At 37.3% G+C, this 19,794-nt stretch overlaps 1 protein-coding gene across 1 annotated transcript; it reads right to left on the reverse strand.

Moving 5' to 3' along the window:
• Positions 1-16,881: 16,881 nt before the first annotated feature.
• On the reverse strand, positions 16,882-18,775 carry LOC126609753 (protein BIG GRAIN 1-like B). Its single transcript, XM_050277671.1, has one exon. The coding sequence runs from the start codon at positions 18,371-18,373 to the stop codon at positions 17,003-17,005; it is 1,371 nt and encodes a 456-aa protein (XP_050133628.1). The 5' UTR covers positions 18,374-18,775; the 3' UTR covers positions 16,882-17,002.
• Between the last annotated feature and the right edge of the window lie 1,019 nt (positions 18,776-19,794).

Consider the following 19,794-nt stretch of genomic DNA (forward strand, 5'->3'; position numbering starts at 1 on the left):
TTCATCAATTCTTGGTTTGTAACATGAATAATATAGTTACACCGTTACACAAAAAAATAAGTACAAATTAATCATTATAATTAATATACATTTTAACAAAAATAATTATTTTTTAATTGTTCACACTTACTAATAATTCATCTAGCACAGACTTCTTCAGGTCTTCGGGCACATATTTCCAAGACAACCACTTCGCCGTAGAACATTTGAACCACACTACTACCTCAACGCCGTGCGCAAACTCCGTATTGAAGGAAAAATTTTGTCCTAGCTAAGAACATGTAAGAACATTTGAATACATATGCAAACTATTAACACTTTAAAGTAGGCATGCATTCAAAAACAATTCATAAAACCCATGACTTTCAAAGCCTAGTATATGGTGAACCAAAAGACTCTTTAACAACATAAACAGAAGTAAAGATTTAGAGTTTCTTTACCCTTGAAGCTCATCCTTGTTTACACAAGGGATTCACCCAAGTGGAGGGCCTTCAAGTCACCTCCAAGCTACTTGAATCTTGCTTGTGATTTTCCCTTTTTAGTGCTCCTTTGGTCCTTGAGGATGTGAGAAAAGGATCTCCAAAGCACCAAAGGTTTGGCGTCTCTAAGTCTTCACACCAAGGGTGAGGTGTGAAGATGAAATGGATGACTTAGAGAAGAAAAGATTGCTAGCTAAATCTCCTCTAAGTGGCCGGCCTCTTTGTAGAGAGAAAGAGAGAAAATGTTTCACCTCTTTGCCTCAAAGAAAAACCCTAATGAAAATAAAGCTATAAAGTTGCTTTTATACTTCATTACAAGTGAGTGGCAAACTTGTAATTAATCCAAGTTTGCTCCATTCACCCTAATGGCCGGCCATACCTTGTTATTGGGCTAATTTGCCCATTTTGTTTTAGTTGTCATACAACTTAAACATAATGGGCCTTGTGGACCAAAACGCTTTTGGGCCCCGGAACCCAAAACCAACTTAAAAGCCCAATACGAACCTTTCGTAAAATTAATTAACTAATTTAATTAATCTTTGACCATTCTTCAATTAAACCATTTAATTGCATATCCATTTCATTTAATTTCTTCATTATTGCCCTTACTCGGTGTACGATCCACTAGGTTCCAATTAGCGAGGTAGTGGGCGATTGTTACTCTTAATGATCGATTGTGAATTGAAACCACATTTCAATTCTCCCTTAAAATTAGTGTTTGCTAATCATTAGGGCTTCCACAAACCATGAGTGACACCTAGCAGTATGTCATGGTTACCCAAGCTAAGTAGAAGTGGTTGGAGAACCTATCTAGTTACAATTACAATGCAATACGGTCCTTCTCTAATACAATACTCTTAATCACATTGTTTGAATGATAGTTTGTTTCATGTCTACTATCCAATGTGATACTTCTCTATATGATTCAATTGAATATGATTTGGAACAAACTTCCTAAGTTATATTCATATGCTTTGGCCAAAGACTCTCGAATCATATCTTAGAGTATTCTCCTTCCACCATGGAAGGTTAGAGATCCCTTGTTGTACATTCATATGCCTACATGACTAGATAGCTTGACCCCAACAATGCCGTGGACACTCCAATGGAATGCCTTTGACATGATCAAAGATTAGAGACCTAACCATTAAACATCTATGATGCCTCAGATCAAAGGACTACTTTGCATATTGCAACTATCGAGTTCTTACATGACATGTATGTTCGAACTCTCTTTTGATCGTTGTTCAGTGTACTCGATTACTCTTTCGAGCACCTATGTGTTTGTCTTAGTGTCCAACACTAAGTAACTTGAGACTAGTCATACTCACGCTTGAGTCAACATAACACATACTAACCTTAGCGGATTGTCAATGCCCAATTGGCAATCCTATGGCTAGGAACGCTTTAGGAATGAACATAAGAGAAAGGTCTCGATAATCTAACTCACTTAGATCACTTATCTCTTAGATCAAATACATTCATTGGATTCCCTTATTGCTTAAACACATGATACAATAAATAGTGATTAACAATAAGCTTTGCCCTTCATTAAACATATAAACGTTTAATACAATAAGTATTCCAAAAGCTATTTACATCAAATGAGTGGCTTTGTGGGCATACTTCCAACAATCTCCCACTTGCACTCAAAGTCATCCTCTCATGTATCTAATACCCATCCTTTCCATATGACGGTCAAGCTGGATTTGAGACATTGGCTTTGTCAGTGGATCTGCTACGTTTTCGGCTGAATCAACTTTGAGAATGTTGACTTTCCCCTCGGCAGCATATCTTCTAATGATATTAAAGCGCCTGTCAAAAAGCATGTTCTTTTGATGTGCCCTGGGTTCCTTGGCTTGAGCTATCGCCCCACTATTATCACAGTACAAAGTTACTGGTGATGTAATGGTTGGAACCACTCCAAGTTCAGTGATGAACTTCTTCATCCAGAACGCTTCTTTGCCGGCTTCAGCTGCAGCGACATATTCAGCCTCTGTCGTGGAATCAGCAATTACACTTTGTTTCTTGCTTTTCCAACTGACAGCCCCATTATTCAGAGTGAATACATATCCGGAGTTGGAACTCCTATCATCGACGTTAGATTGGAAATCTGCGTCTGTATAGGCTTCCACTCGCAACTCTGTTGCTCATCCATAAACGAGGAACATGTCCTTAGTTCTTCTTAAGTACTTAAGGACAGTCTTGACAGCTGCCCAGTGTTCTGATCCTGGGTTAGATTGATATCGACTAGTAATGCTCACAGCATATGCGATATCAGGCCTTGTGCATATCATGGCATACATGAGACTCCCTATAGCGGAAGCATAAGGAATAACATTCATTTGCCGTATCTCTTCAGGAGTCTTAGGTTCCATGGACTTAGAAAGGTGAATTCCATGTCTAACAGGAAGAAAACCTTTCTTAGATTGTTCCATCTGGAACCTACTTAGCACCTTATCAATGTACATAGATTGGGATAATCCAATTAATTTTCTGGATCTATCACGATAGAGCTTTATCCCAAGTACATAAGATGCATCTCCTAAATCTTTCATGTGGAAGGTTTTGGACAACCACACTTTTACAGAAGAAAGTACTGCAGTGTCATTCCCCAATAGTAATATGTCATCTGCATATAACACTAGGAATACAACTGCATCCCCAACAACCTTTTGATAAACACAATTGTCGTCTTCGTTTTAAGTAAAACCAAACGTTTTAATTTCAGTGTCGAAACGAATGTTCTAGCTCCTGGAGGCTTGCTTAAGTCCATAAATGGACCTTTGAAGCTTGCATACTTTAGTCTTTTCAAACTTGGACACAAAACCTTCGGGTTGAGCCATGTAAAGCTTTTCCTCTAGGTATCCATTTAGAAAGGCCGTCTTCACGTCCATTTGCCAGATTTCATAATCATAGTACGCAGCTATAGCAAGCAAAATCCGAATGGACTTAATCATGGCTACAGGAGAGAAAGTTTCTTCATAGTCAATCCCTTCTCTTTGCCTGTAACCCTTGGCTACTAATCTAGCCTTATAAGTCTCCACGTTCCCATCAACGCCTCTCTTCCTCTTGAAGACCCATTTGTTTCCAACAGGTACAATACCTTCTGGAGGGTCTACAAGAGTCCAGACCTGATTTTGATACATGGAATCCATCTCGGATTTCATAGCCTCTTGCCATCTCTTTGAATCAATGTCGGACATTGCTTCAGTGTAGTCCCTAGGGTCCTCCTTTGTGTCATTGTCACCTAGAAGGTGCAATTCCGCAAAGTCATTGTCTAAGCCATACCTCTTAGGTGGCTTACTAACCCGTTCAGATCTACGTGGAGCTCGGGGTTCAGGAACAGGGTTGTCAACTTGTCGAGTGCTTGTTTGTGGTTCATTATTAATCTCATTAATTTCCATCTCTTTGCTTATAGTTCCTTTGAGAACAAATTCGTCCTCTAGAAACTTAGCAGTTCTGGCGACAAAGACTTTCTGATCGTCTGGATGGTAGAACTCATATCCCATAGTTTCTCTAGGATATCCCACAAAATAGCACCTTACTGATCTCGCTTCGAGCTTAGTAGCTTCAAGCTTCTTGACATATGCTTCACAACCCCAAATCTTAACATGATTAAGACTTGGCTTTCTTCCATGCCATATCTCATAGGGCGTTTGTGAAACTAACTTGGAAGGTACTCTATTAAGCAAGTAAGCTGCTGTATATAGAGCGTATCCCCAGAATGTTACTGGTAGATCAACGGAACTCATCATAGAACGAACCATGTTCATCAAGGTTTGATTTCTCCTTTCAGAAACTCCATTAAGTTGTGGAGTTCCCGGTGGAGTCCACTGTGATATTATTCCACACTCTTTGAGATAATCTAGGAACTCATTACTCAGATATTCACCCCCTCGATCCGATCTTAGGATCTTTATCTGTTTCCCAGTTTGCTTCTCAACTTCATTCTTGAATTCTTTGAACCTTTCAAAGGATTCTGACTTGTACTTCATAAGATACACATAGCCAAACCGAGAGTGACCGTCGGTGAATGTGATATAGTAGGAGAAGCCTCCTCTCGACGTAGTAGACATAGGTCCACATACGTCAGTGTGGATTAACCCTAGAATTTCAATGGCACGCTCTCCTTTTCCAGTAAATGGAGATTTGGTCATCTTCCCTTTCAAGCAACATTCACAAGTACCCATCCGGTCATCACCTAATGGGCGGAAATATCCATCTTTCGACATCTTGCGAATCTTATCAAGGTTCACATGTCCAAGTTTAAGATGCCACATCTTTTCTTGGTTAACTTCTTCTCTAGCCCTTTTGGGTTTTGAGGTATTCCCGCTTGCAATACAGTGCATCCCACTATTCGTCTCTAGGTGAAAAAGTCCCTTTATCATATTACCATGAGAGATAATACGACCGTTCAAGTATAAAGTGCAACTCATTTTGTCAAACAATACTGAGTGACCATCTCGTAAAAGCTTAGAGATGGAAATCAAATTCTTTATACATGAAGGAAAATATAAACAATTTTTAAGTTCCAGGACTTCCCCAGAGGGTAGGTTAAGCATGTAGGTGCCTATTGCTTTTGCAGAGATTTTAGTGCCGTTCCCAACTCGCACAACCATCTCCCCATTACGCAATGACCTGCTCCCTGCTAGTCCCTGCATCGTATTACAGATATGTTGACTAGCGCCTGAATCAAACATCCAGGAATTGGAGTTCATTGTAAAATCACTCTCTATGACAGAAATAGTCTCTTTAAAAGTTCGTGTCATAAGGCTCGCAATGCGCACCCTGTATTTCTTCTTCCAACGTTCATCCTTTCCACAATGAAAGCATGTTCCTTTGGGTTTCTTTGCCTTCTTCTTATGCAACCCTTTCCTTGTGATTGCATTCTCACTCCCACTGTCCCTTTTGAAACCTTTTTCAAATTTACAGCACATGTCAATCATCTCGTTTAAAGCATGATCGAATCTATTCACTTTATAGTTTACAATAAACTTAGTGAAATCATCCGAGAGAGATGCAAGGAAAAAGTCTTGGGCCATTTTTCCATCGATGGAAGTTCCTAAACTTTTAAGATCTTTAAATATCTTTTCCATCTTTTGTCCATGTTTATGGACCGATGTCCCCTTTGCCATTTTGGCATTCATTAGACTACAAACATTTGAGAATCGTACATTACTAGTCTCAATGTCATGCATCTTATGCAAACTTTCAACCATGGCACAAGAAGTGTCCATGTGCTTATGTTGCTTCATAAGCTCCTCACTAAGTGAAGTGAGGATTAAGCATTTAGCTTGTAGGTCATCCTCATAGTGTCTAACATATTTTTGACACTCCTCCTTTGAAGCTAGTTTCGTAGGAGGTAAATGAGGAGGGGATTGCTTAAGCACATACAATATGTCTTTCACCTTTGAGACATTCTCAATGTAGCGATACCAAGCAAGGAAACGTTGGCCTTTAAGGCCCTTTTTGTCAAGTATAATGGTGGGTATAATTTTAGGCATGTCGTTAACTACATAACATAACAGAAATCGTATTAGATTGTTTGTTTTAAAACTATTTGATTGGGTCTTTGAATCAAATAGTACCACCCATTATTTTTGGCAAATTCCACATCCCTCAATAGAATTCTAGAGTTATATTGAACTCTTAGCGGGGTATGGGAGACTCACCATTACCAAGCCCACCTCACGATGATACGATGTTGGTTAGCAAAAATAATGATGAGAGAATAACGCTTTATTCATTTACAACTTTTGTAATTACCCATCCGTTTGGCCTCTAGAGAATGTTGCCTCACGATGATACGATGTCGGCTCCATTGCACTTAATTAAGTTATTCCCACCATGCTTAGTTTGTGAAGGGGTTCAAGAATAGCCTCACGATGATACGATGTCGGCTATCTTCGTTGCCTACACTCACCTCATCATATGTTTATGGACTCCTCCTGGATGTAAGCACATACTTTGAACTCCCCCATGATAGGGTGAAGCCGGTGCATGAGTCACAAACGATTGGAGCACACCACATTGGAAGGCCTACGAAGAGATGTTCAAAACATCTCTCGCTTATCAACTTAATATTCGTTTGTTGAGGGAGTAGTTTTGGGCTACATCAAAATCATTTTAATCTCATTAAAAGAACTTGGGCCTATCATAACCATTGGTCCAAGTTAATATGAATTAGTAGTTTATAATACTCCCACTATTTCGAAGAAACAAGAGAGACTATATGGAACTACTAACGAATACATTGCATCCTCATATGGACTATATAGTCATATTAGGTTTTAGGATGATTATGAACCGTTTAATTTGATCCAACACGAGCCTTGTGTTGGACCTTGGGTCTAAGGTAGGTAGTTGTTGATTTTAAAGAGACAAAACCATTTTGTTCTCATTTTATTTGGGCCAAAAGGAAACTATGACCACAACAATTGGGCCACAATGCAAAAACACAAACTTTTGGGGTCACTTTGAAAAAACACAAAAGTCCACAACTTCATGTAATTTCAACTAGAACCCAAAATTTTAATAATGTAAAAACATCATTAAAGGATCAAAACAATTTGTCCTTTAGAGTTTTGGGCCTTAACGTAAAAAGTAAACTTTTGGGCCAAAGTGCAAATACACAAAAGTATCAAAACTTTATGTAATTGCATAAAAGGCCCCAAAAGTACCCCCACTAGGGGGTGGCCGGTTTTAGAGTAGTAAAGGAGTGTGAAAGGGTTTTATGCAAGTGGAGCATGCATGTGCAATATGCAAGTGGAATAGGTAGGTGAGGAAAAAGGGTGATTGGTGTAAGTTGTAAGAAAATGTTTTGTAAAACATTAAAGGCTTTAATCACCCATCACCAATCATCCATCACCTTTCAAAATAAACTAAACTTTATTAAAACCACCAAACACTTTGAATCAAAATTCCAAACCTTTTTGTTCTTGGTAAGAAACTCAAGAACATTGAAGAACACACATGAAAACTCATAAGAGCTCCATGAATGTTTTCACTCATTAAAACTCAAATTTTCACTACTCAAAAGAGGGCTAACATCCTAGGGTACTTAGGGGTTCCAAAAGTCACCTTAAAACCATTTTAACAAGACAAACATGAACCCAAAAAATCACCCTTTGGATTTGGCCGAATTTCCAAACATTCATGGCACCAAATTTTAGTTCCAATATTCATGCTTAAATGAAATACATCTACAACATTTGAGATGCTAAATTTTCTAGCAAAATTTATATTCAAAGCAAGAACAAAGCTTGTAACATTTACAACATTTAAATCACAAATCATGAAAATCACAAAACCTAAAAGGATTCACCATAAACTAGGCCTAGGCTTTGATACCACTTGAAGGAAAAAAAAATTCCTAGCTAAGAACATGTAAGAACATTTGAATACATATGCAAACTATTAACACTTTAAAGTAGGCATGCATTCAAAAACAATTCATAAAACCCATGACTTTCAAAGCCTAGTATATGGTGAACCAAAAGACTCTTTAACAACATAAACAGAAGTAAAGATTTAGAGTTTCTTTACCCTTGAAGCTCATCCTTGTTTACACAAGGGATTCACCCAAGTGGAGGGCCTTCAAGTCACCTCCAAGCTACTTGAATCTTGCTTGTGATTTTCCCTTTTTAGTGCTCCTTTGGTCCTTGAGGATGTGAGGAAAGGATCTCCAAAGCACCAAAGGTTTGGCGTCTCTAAGTCTCCACACCAAGGGTGAGGTGTGAAGATGAAATGGATGACTTAGAGAAGAAACGATTGCTAGCTAAATCTCCTCTAAGTGGCCGGCCTCTTTGTAGAGAGAAAGAGAGAAAATGTTTCACCTCTTTGCCTCAAAGAAAAACCCTAATGAAAATAAAGCTATAAAGTTGCTTTTATACTTCATTACAAGTGAGTGGCAAACTTGTAATTAATCCAAGTTTGCTCCATTCACCCTAATGGCCGGCCATACCTTGTTATTGGGCTAATTTGCCCATTTTGTTTTAGTTGTCATACAACTTAAACATAATGGGCCTTGTGGACCAAAACGCTTTTGGGCCCCGGAACCCAAAACCAACTTAAAAGCCCAATACGAACCTTTCGTAAAATTAATTAACTAATTTAATTAATCTTTGACCATTCTTCAATTAAACCATTTAATTGCATATCCATTTCATTTAATTTCTTCATTATCGCCCTTACTCGGTGTACGATCCACTAGGTTCCAATTAACGAGGTAGTGGGCGATTGTTACTCTTAACGATCGATTGTGAATTGAAACCACATTTCAATTCTCCCTTAAAATTAGTGTTTGCTAATCATTAGGGCTTCCATAAACCATGAGTGACACCTAGCAGTATGTCATGGTTACCCATGCTAAGTAGAAGTGGTTGGAGAACCTATTCAGTTACAATTACAATGCAATACGGTCCTTCTCTAATACAATACTCTTAATCACATTGTTTGAATGATAGTTTGTTTCATGTCTACTATCCAATGTGATACTTCTCTATATTATTCAATTGAATATGATTTGGAACAAACTTCCTAAGTTATATTCATATGCTTTGGCCAAAGACTCTCGAATCATATCTTAGAGTATTCTCCTTCCACCATGGAAGGTTAGAGATCCCTTGTTGTACATTCATATGCCTACATGACTAGATAGCTTGACCCCAACAATGCCGTGGACACTCCAATGGAATGCCTTTGACATGATCAAAGATCAATGACCTAACATTAGACATCTATGATGCCTCAGGTCAAAGGACTACTTTGCATATTGCAACTATAGAGTTCTTACATGACATGTATGTTCGAACTCTCTTTTGATCGTTGTTCAGTGTACTCGATTACTCTTTCGAGCACCTATGTGTTTGTCTTAGTGTCCAACACTAAGTAGTGACTTGAGACTAGTCATACTCACGCTTGAGTCAACATAACACATACTAACCTTAGCAGATTGTCAATGCCCAATTGGCAATCCTATGGCTATAAACGTTTTAGGAATGAACATAAGAGAAAGGTCTCGATAATCTAACTCACTTAGATCACTTATCTCTTAGATCAAATACATTCCTTGGATTCCCTTATTGCTTAAACACATGATACAATAAATAGTGATTAACAATAAGCTTTACCCTTCATTAAACATATAAAAGTTTAATACAATAAGTATTCCAAAAGCTATTTACATCAAATGAGTGTCTTTGTGGGCATACTTCCAACACGTATATCTCGTCATACGCATTCCCTTGCATTATCAGAAACGATTCGCGAACGGTGTCTTTCTTCCATTCAAGCTCGCACCACCGCTCTCCTTGTATTGTTATCTCCATAAACTAAACAAAATCAGAAATTTCAAATTCAAAGTAAGTTATACATATCTAAAATTCTATTTCCAAAAATATAAATATTAGATTGACATAATTTGAATTTTTACCTTTCTTAGATCATTCAGCAGCAGAATCAGCCATCTCACCAAATGTTTAAGATGAAGAAAACAGGAAGAAATTTAGGGTTGTAGGAAAAATGTGAGCAAAAGTGGAAGTGAAACTGTGCTTATAAAGAACCCATACGACCTTTATCGCGCACAATACGTAGTAAATACGATGAATTCAATGCGCATGACCATTTCAGACTTCCTTTAAGCAACAAATAGTTGCACGATGACATGTAAATATTTATTTTATTTCGTCTCGAAAACAATTTTTCGAAATACTAACGTAATCAGACATTGGCGTGAACTAACCATCCCAAGTAGCACAGATTTGGCCAATCTATGCTACTTGAATAAGCTAGTTAACTACAAATTCGACTACTTGTCAATAATAGTACTTAGAAAATATGTTTTCGAGATGAAACAAAATAAATTCAATCCATATAAAATTATGATTCTAATAAAATCAAATGTCATTATTTAATTAACCATAAAATAAAAATAAAACAATTTTACTCCGCCAATGGTGGTTCAGGTATTTGATGCTGTTCTGCCTCACGTTCAGCATCAAACTTCCACTTCCGAAAAAGAGAACTTGAATATGTTGTCAATGTACATCATTAGATTTGAGTCACTTTTGTCGATGTCCCAATCAGGCTGTTATGCAAAAATTAATAAATTAAAAATCAATCTAATATATTATTTAAGGAACATAATTATTATTTAACTAATTAATAAATACTTCTAACTCATCAATCAAGTGCGTCTTCATCTTATCGGGGACGACTTTCCAAGACTCCTACTCCACAAAACATTTCGTGAGAACTAATGCCCCAATGTCAGACCTAAACCTGGACCACATGTCCGACTCCCCAAATCCCTTTAATTCTTCATAAGTGATTCAGTAGCAACTCCCACTAAAAGTGTAACAAACTCGGGGTACAGCTCTCTTCTTTTCAGCTCTCTTCTTTTTCTTGTCTACGAACAAAATATAAATTTAAAATTGTCGAGCTAAATATGTAATTTATACAACACACAAAATTTAGTACATATTACCTTTTTCGGAACCTTCGCTCTCGACTCTCTTTATCGAACTAGTAGCTGAGTCGGTCATCGTATGGAAATTCGAACAACAATTGGAATAATAATCTGAAGAAAAAACAAAGTAAGGAGCTTTTGGAACAAATTGTGAAAAAAGGGAGAGCGAACTTGCAAATTTAAAGGAAACTTGGGGTCTTTGCGCGACGAAACCTCCGTCACGCAAAACCTTGCAGTAAATATGGCATTCATTATTCTGACTAAAAAAACTGACCATCTGGTAAATGTTGGCTCCATGTGCAACAAAGACTTGTCACGCAAGGTTTTCGACGTCACGCAATTTTTTGGTGCTAAATTATGGTCCTATGAGCGTTTTTCTGCGAAACATTGCATGACGGAATCCTTTTGTCGTCCCGCAAAGGGACTTTCCTCTAATTATTTACTTATTCTTTCTTTTAAGAAGCACACTCTCTTTCCTATTTTTTTGTTTTTTGTTGAAAGTTATTATGTGGAGACATAAATTAAATGCAGCTAATAAGAGAACGGCAAGTGAATTATTAGTTTAATATGACGAATTTATCCTTAAAGTTGAGAGAAAATCACACATAAGACATTAATGGGCTAAGCATCGGCATATCCTATTGATCTTTGGCCTTCGGGCTCATATACATGTCAAGGTATTATTTGGGCCCATGATATCCCTAGTTCTGTCACTGTGCCTTCCCCAGCTCAAGGAAGTAGGGGTCAACTCTTCGAAGTCTCCCCTGGTTGTACTCCGCTCCTACAAACTCATTCTCCAAAGACAGCGCCTACCACTAGGCCAATGACAATAATATGCAGAGTGTGGTATACACAATGCTAGCAAAACACAGAGGTCTACCTAGCATGACCTGCAACCATCCTTCCAAGCTGCCTATAAGGATCTCTCCTATAAATAGCCAAGTCAAATAGGGAAATCGGTAATTGTCACTTACTACTCAGAATTCTCTCTGTTCAGATTCTCTCAAACTATTTATGACTTGGGTATAAGAGACCCTTTTGATGGACACCCCCTTCCACTTTTCTTGGGTGTTCTCCAATTACTTAATGGTGTAGGTTTGACTTTCGTCAATCTATCCTTGGCAGAAATTTGCATCCACATATTATAACTTTTTTAAACCAAGCAACTTGCAAATCATATTATGGCTTGCTTAGTAATGATGTATGCTTGAAAAAGTCAATCAACTAGAGTAAATAGATAAAAAGTTTGAAATATTACATTTAATTGACTAAATAAACTATCTATATGTTTGCTACAATTGATTAACTAACATTATGTTTGGATGAAGAAATTTAAGATTACTAGAGAAGAAAATTGAAATGATGGGATTTTATTTTCTAGAAATTGTGAATTCTCTTGTTTGGATAACCTAAAAGAACAATGGAATTGAATACGGACTTTGTTATTTTTAAACTCTCAATCATAGAAATTGAGAAATGACATCTATTTACATAGAATATAAACTCGGGAATTGGAGGCTCCAAATTCCAGATTTATTTTTTCACGAGGAAATTCTAAATTTCTATGTTTATGAATTCAAATAAGGGAATTAGTGCATGTCAATTTATAAATTTTGACTTTTATCTAAATTCCAAGTTTATTTCCCCCATCCAAACATAATGCATGCAAGAGTTTTAATTAATTTCCTACCGTGATAATCTTAACAGAGTGATTTATAAATATAACTAATTTTAATAATAAGCATAAGATTCTGCAAATCGGCCACTAAGAATTTTTTTAGTAAGAATTCCTACTAACCAAGAAAAGATTCCTTATACATTGCATATATATACCAACTGAAAGGTTAATGGTCAGAGCGGAAAGGTTTGGAATTGATTAACGGGCGATGAGATTTACAAACATGATAAGGGTTAATATCCAACAAAAATTGGACAACTCATGGATGGGTTGGTGGTCTCATAACCCACCATCGTTCTAATGGTACCATTGAAAACAACTTCTCCAACTTCACCAATCCTATACCATAGGATAGATGCAAAATTACCATTTGATATCTTATTACATACAAAATAAAAAATAAAGAACTTATTCCCACAAAAACATACAGTCAAAAACTCAACTACCAATCACCATGGGATGGCCCAGTAGTTGGGGAACAAATTTTACGCCCGTATTTCACACGACACGTCTTTGTTTGATTAATGCCGTTGATGAATTGCACGATGGTAGCCAGGAGAAGGTTTAAATGCATATGTGAGTCTGCCGTGACGAAGTTACCAGCTTGTCCCCTTTAAAAAAAAAAGAAAAAAAAAAGCTCAATTGCCGTCTTCTCCTTATTCCAAATAAGAGAAACAAAATAAAATTAATGTTATATTTCATGAACAGAATATATTTCTTCAAACTTAATGAGATAGTGCTTTACTAGCTCAAATTATATTAACCTATTTAAAAAATTGATAATTAGAATTTAACAGAATGGATATTTAATATTTCAAATCTTAATTAGTAGGTTTTCTGTTCATGTAATCATTAATACATTTGAGATCACGAACGAGAATAAGTTTCGATGTTCTTAACCAATTGAACTATAAATAATATAAAATAATTTTAAATTTATATCAATCAAGAATCAACAATTGATTCCGTACAATTGAATCCACAAGCACTAACCAAATTTAAAATACACGTATCAATTATGCCAAATTATATTCCCACTCCTAACCATTTTTTTTTCAAACTATATATAGCCATTTCATCCTATACCGCTTTCGACCATAGGGTAGCCTTTTCTTTTCCTACAATCCAAGTTAGCTATGAATTGTGTCCTTAAACAATTTAGTTAAGAATGATGCCATGATAATTTATTTAGCATATCAAACTGTTATGATATTTGTGGTCCTCACAAGTCTCTTAGAATATATATATATATATATATATATATATATATATATATATATATATATATATATATATATGCATAAAATAAAACTATAGGTTAACTTCTTTTTTTAACAAACGGTATAATCCATCTAATGTGGTTCAAATTTGTCATTGGTAAAAATCGAACCTAAGACCTCTCACTTACAAAAGTGAAGAAGAATATCACTAAACCGTTATATTAAATGACTACCATAGGTTAACTTAATTGTTCATTCCTTCCCAAAAATTCTCAGCAACCAAATTCTCACATCTTCCAAAAAAATTCCCATGTGTTTTGCACATTCAATTAAAACAAAGTTGTGGCAACCTATAAAGGTGCGTCCTTTGAACTTTTTCCTCGAACCACCTTCCGTTTAAGTGAAGTAACAGAGTTTTGTTTTTTTTTTTCCCTAAAGTGTACGTAACTGGTTCGAAACACAACTGTTAAAGCTTGTGTGTCTTTTGACATTTTGCATTTTGATCTGAAGCACTTGCCGAGCTTCTAAGCACCAATCATGGAGAGATGATTCCAACAATAACACAAAAAATGAAATAAAACCAAGCCAACAACATATATGTGTGTCTTCTTGTTGTTGTCTTTTTTTCTTACCAAATCACATATATAAAAACATCAGTTTCCTTTTCCTTGCCTCACGAAACTAAAATCAAACAAGCAAAAGTGAAAAAACCTTGTTCATTTATTGTACCTAAACTTAGCATTCGTGTCGTGTTTCTAGGCCCTATCTTACCGGTTCGAGAAATGGCGAGCGAATGATTCACATTTTCTGGAAGTAGAGGCTTGGGTGTTACACATGCAAATTATTGCAACCAGATTGCTGACAACAACCAAGTCGCTTACGACATTTTTGTAGGCTTCTATGTCGCAAAAGAAAGACGAGTACCTTGCCAACCTTTCCGAGTAACAACCGGACATTAGAGGAGATAACACCTGATCCAGAGGTGTCTCTACAATTGCTGGTGGACGAGGCTGGCCAATAGAAAGGCAAAGAATTCAACAGCCTAGAAGCGAGTCTGATTCGGGACCGAGCGGGGTCTTTTTCTTCATTTTGCTCTCATCCTCCAATTGGGACGTCTTCCAGACTGCAGCAGTTGGAGATGGAGCTAGCACACCAAAAGGAAGAAGTTGTGCCGGCAAAGAGAAGAAGTTGCTCGCGACGGAGAAGCTGCTGCGCGTGACCGAGAAGTTGTGCGTTAGTACACTGCTAAGATAGCCCAAGCAATAGCAGCTTCTGGCGTTCAGATTCCCGAGCCTCGGAGCAACCCTCAGCCATCTCACCAGGCACCCTAGTAGTTGTATTTAATTAGTTTAGTTTTTGTTACATAACATTGTACGAATATTTTATTTTTAATATAATTAAACATATTTTTTGAAGTTGTGATTTATTTTTACTTTTTAGATTAATATAATTAGAATTAAATAAATAAATTAAATTAAATATTTTTTAAACTACCAATATTAAAATAAATATTTAACGGCTTTATCCAACGAACAATGTTGCCGAGCAAACTTTTATTGGATTTTTCGTTATTGAAATTAAACTGTTAAGTATTAATTTTCACAAACGCGACGAAGATGTCATTGGTCAAGACACTTTCATCAAGTAAAGGTCAGTCAACTCTCCTTTACCCGTTGGCCTTGTTTCGTCGGATCAATAAAGTTCGCTCGGTGAAAATCTAATTTTTGTTGGGTGAACCTTTGGGCAACGGCTTTTACACAACCAACTTTTCTCGACGGAGATTCCTAGCCTAAAATGTTAGGCAATGATATCTTGTTTAACCCGACAAAATAGTTTCGCTTGGCAAGTGTTTTTTTTTTTTGGAATGTAGGTCGAGCGGCAGACTGAGAGAGAAGAGAGATTGAGATCGAGAGAGAAAGGAAGGAAACTCAGGAAAGTGAGAAGAATAATGAATAAAAAGTTTATAAGTATGGGCGTTTTGGACTTTTCATGCTTTTAAAATTTCTATACCTGCAAAGTTTTAAGTTTCTCTAAGTTTTAAGTTTCTTATTTTAGCACCTTATGTTTGAAATCCTTCTATTATAGCTAATTTCTCAAAAAATATATGGCTTTATATAGGTTGATATATTGCATGTTGGTTTGACAGTGAAGTTTACGGGCAGTGTTTTAGATATGGATAATACTAGAAAGATTAAATTTTTAAACCAAATTTGTAAAATAAATAATGTGTCACCAATAAAAAATAAGCACGTTAATCAATACTTGAGTAATAAACTAATTATCAACCACCACATTATTTAGTTTACAAATTTGATTTAAATTTTTTGGTCTTTCTAGTATTACTCGATGGATATATACATGTAAATATCTTTGAAATGCTTTATTGAGAAAATGTCTTAGCTCAAAAGCCAACCGCATTTGACATCAAGGCATATAGATCGACGAGATCAAAACTTAGATCCTTTGTCGACAGCTTTGGAGACCACACATCTACTTCACTCTTTTCTTTCCCATGAGCTCATCATTCAACTCATTTTACTGCCGGTAAATCCACGCCGCCAATGAGAATCACACTCCCATCCATAACTTTAATCAACATTACCAAATTAATTAAGAATCATGTTTTATGTTATATAAAAGTGTATAAATAAAAAATAAAAAGGTGATAAACAAGATTAAGCTTTTTGACTATTAGTCCTTCTATTAGATCATACGATATGTATCTATGTAGTGCATGAAGATAGTGTTATGTTCAAGTATACAAAGGAGGTCCACATGTAAATCGGTAGAAAATCTGCCCACCCCTTTAACTACGTCATCTAAATCTCTTTACTTCTTTTACAGTTTATGGTGTGAACGTTCTTCATCTCTCAATCTTCATTTAGTATTTTAAATCGAACTAATAAAGTGTTCTACCACAGAAGCTATAAGCTGTAACCAAGTTTCTTGATTGTGCGCAAACATCATTAACCAAATATGCTTTCTACCCTTCAAAGAGAAACATGATATGAAAAATGAAATGAGATGTAAGAATTACTACAAGAAAGAGAGAAATTGATTAATTTTATTTTCTCATGTAAACCCCCAAACCATTTACTTTAAAAAACCTAATTTAAATTTTCCCCAACTCCTTTCTTTTACCCCCTTATGGGAATTACAAAATCAAAGCATTAGCAATGGCTCGATTTCTGTCGAAAAAGGTAGTCTCATACACAGGCAATTCTTCACGGTACCTTTCTTCAACCCCAGCAGTATCCAACTCAAAGAGATCAGAACTTGCATAGCTCTCTGCGTCATCATCATCATCATCCTCATCATCTTCATCATGCTTCTTCTGATAATTCTTGATCAAGTAATCTCTCGCAACTTCCTCGATTCTTCGGCCATGGTCATCGTCTTCATCAACATCCATTACACAACACTCAAGTCCAACATCTTCATTTGCTGGAGGTTTAATGGCCGCAGCAGCTTTAGCCGAGGCTATTAAACCCGACCGTGCTTCAAGTAGAGTCTTTTGTCCGCACGGGCGGCAATCCTCATCCACAATCACACTTACAGGACAAAACCTCACCGACCTCTTCGCGGCATCACCATTGCTGCTGCTGATGCCACTCAACTCGCTTCTCGAAAGAGGCGCTTTTCGCAAGCAAGACCTTGAAAACGAAGAGGCTGACGAACAAGTACTACTCGGGTTTGAGTACCCCATTTGTCCCAAATTTGGTAACGATTTTCTCTCCGCACCCAAATCATCAATTTTGGACTTCTTCACGTGCCCTGCATTGAACAGAGAATTGAGAAAACTGGCCAGCCGACCACCAGGCGAAATCGGCTGCTTCACCTTCTTCAAATCGCCGTAAATCTTCAGCGCTTTTGATTTCGTCTTTCCGAACCCATTCTCGTGCTTCTTCTGTGAATTGTGATGGTAATTTCTCTGGTGATCGTCAAATGGAACCTTTTCCGACGAAAGGCTGGTTCGAATTGGCTTCGGCCTGTGCATGCTGTAGCATGACGATGAGGACCTCGATTTTGATCCGTACATGGAGTCAGACTCCGACGAAGAAAACCCACCACTGGAATCTGAAGAACTGGAACTAGAATTCGTCAGGAACTCGTTCTGGTGACTGTATCTCGACTTTGTCGTCTCGAAATCCGCCATGGAATTTCGTCGCGCAGGTACGGAGTTCTCAGCCGCCTTCTTCTCCATCCATTTCTCGACCAAGCAGGCTCGTCGGAGGCTCATGATTTCACGCTCCTGGTCTTCTTTATAGTGTCCATGGCCTAGTCGGCCGCTAGTAGTGGTGGCGGCGGTGGTGCTCTGTTTTTTCTTCATGGTTCCTTTGTAGAAAATGAGGTGGCGCTGTTCTTCTCTCATCGAAACTACTTCATCACGGCCAGCAGTGGGTTCGTCGATGGAACGGTAAATGGAGTCGAGGAGGGTGGAAGAGAAAGATGGGTTGTCTCTGCTGTGCCGGTTGGAGCGGCCTTCTCTGTTTTTCGGGAGTGATTTGATATCCCACCTCTCCATTTTTGTCTGGTTTTATAGTGGTTCAAAGTACAGAATTGGGGAACAGTTGTACTAGGTTTTCAATGATGTTTAATTATGGAGCTCCCTCGGTTCTGTCTCCTGGGTAGAGGGAGAGAGAGAGGATTGAGATGATTAACGGGAGGAGAATTTGAAGACAAAGAGTCGAGCTTTGGTCTGCTTTTGCTCTCTCATGATAGTGATGATCGCTGTGTCTGTTTGTCTCTGTGTGAGAGAATAAAAGAAGAAAGAAACAAAGCGTGGGTTAGAGAGAGAGAGAGAGAGAGAGAGAGAGAGAGAGAGAGAGAGTAATGAAAACCAGAGGCCACGCCTGCTGCTAGAAACGGAGAAAACACAGCACAAAGCAAAGCAAAGATGCGAGAGAGAGAAGGGGAGAGAGAGAGAGAAGAACTGAGTGAGTCTGTTTCCTTTTTCACACGGTCTTATAAATAACAAGGGGAGGGAAGGGTAGCGCGTGCATGCAAAGTTCAAGCTGGAGAGGGGGCCACCTTGACAATGATGACGTGGTATATTGTTAATTAACATTAATTATTAATTTGAAGGACATATAATTTCTGCCATTATTGGATTAATTAGTTTGCCTGAAACTGCTGAATTCAGTTTGATGTGATCCCAAGATTTGCTTTTAATAAAATAAATTTTAACGAAAACTTTTCCATACTGTTCATTTTAATGAAAAATGATATTTTTATACTAAAAAATCAATCCTAGTACTATTCATTTTATCCTTTATTTTGTTTTTATCGTTAAAATTCAAAATTTTTAAACTATTTTCATTAATTTTCTTTTTAATTAATCCATAACAAAAAAAAAACAAAACAAAAGAATTTATATTGAACTATTAGTTAATCTGTATTGTAGGATATAAATAGTAGATGTTGATCGTAATTAGAGTTAATTAATAGTTTACTACAACCTTTAGAGCAAGTCCACCAGAGTGGACATTGCCCAGCACCCTGTCTAAAAACAAGGCCAGCACCTTGTCAATTTAGTCCTCCCCTTCAACTTGACTAGTACCCAGCCCGAGCAAGTCTCCAAGCCAGCCCAAAAGAGATTGACCAAGAAGCCAGGCTGTTTGCCTGGCACGTGCATTTCACGGGGCTGTGGCGCGAGTGCCCGACAGCCTTTCAAAGGCGGGACCGGCATCGCAGGCGCACTCAGAATTCACCCCAAGTAGGTGACGTGGCTCACGTTCTACCGTTGGATTTCCAACGGTAAAAAAAATTTAAATTTTACTTTTAAAATAAACTGTCCATCACAGATCAACGGTCCACGTTTTTTTCACAAAAAAGTAAAAAAAAAAAAGGCCCAATGGTCAGAAATATGATCGTTGGCCACGTGGCAACTCCCTGGCTCTTAGATTTGAATATTTTTCAAATTCAATGGTCCAGATTAATTAACTA

The sequence above is a fragment of the Malus sylvestris genome, chromosome 17 (genome assembly GCF_916048215.2).
Source record: "Malus sylvestris chromosome 17, drMalSylv7.2, whole genome shotgun sequence".
In the NCBI taxonomy this organism is placed as follows: Eukaryota; Viridiplantae; Streptophyta; class Magnoliopsida; order Rosales; family Rosaceae; genus Malus; species Malus sylvestris.

Bases quoted from the DNA above. Each gene is read 5' to 3' on its own strand.
- LOC126609753 (XM_050277671.1), bottom strand. From the start codon at position 18,373: ATGGAGAGGTGGGATATCAAATCACTCCCGAAAAACAGAGAAGGCCGC.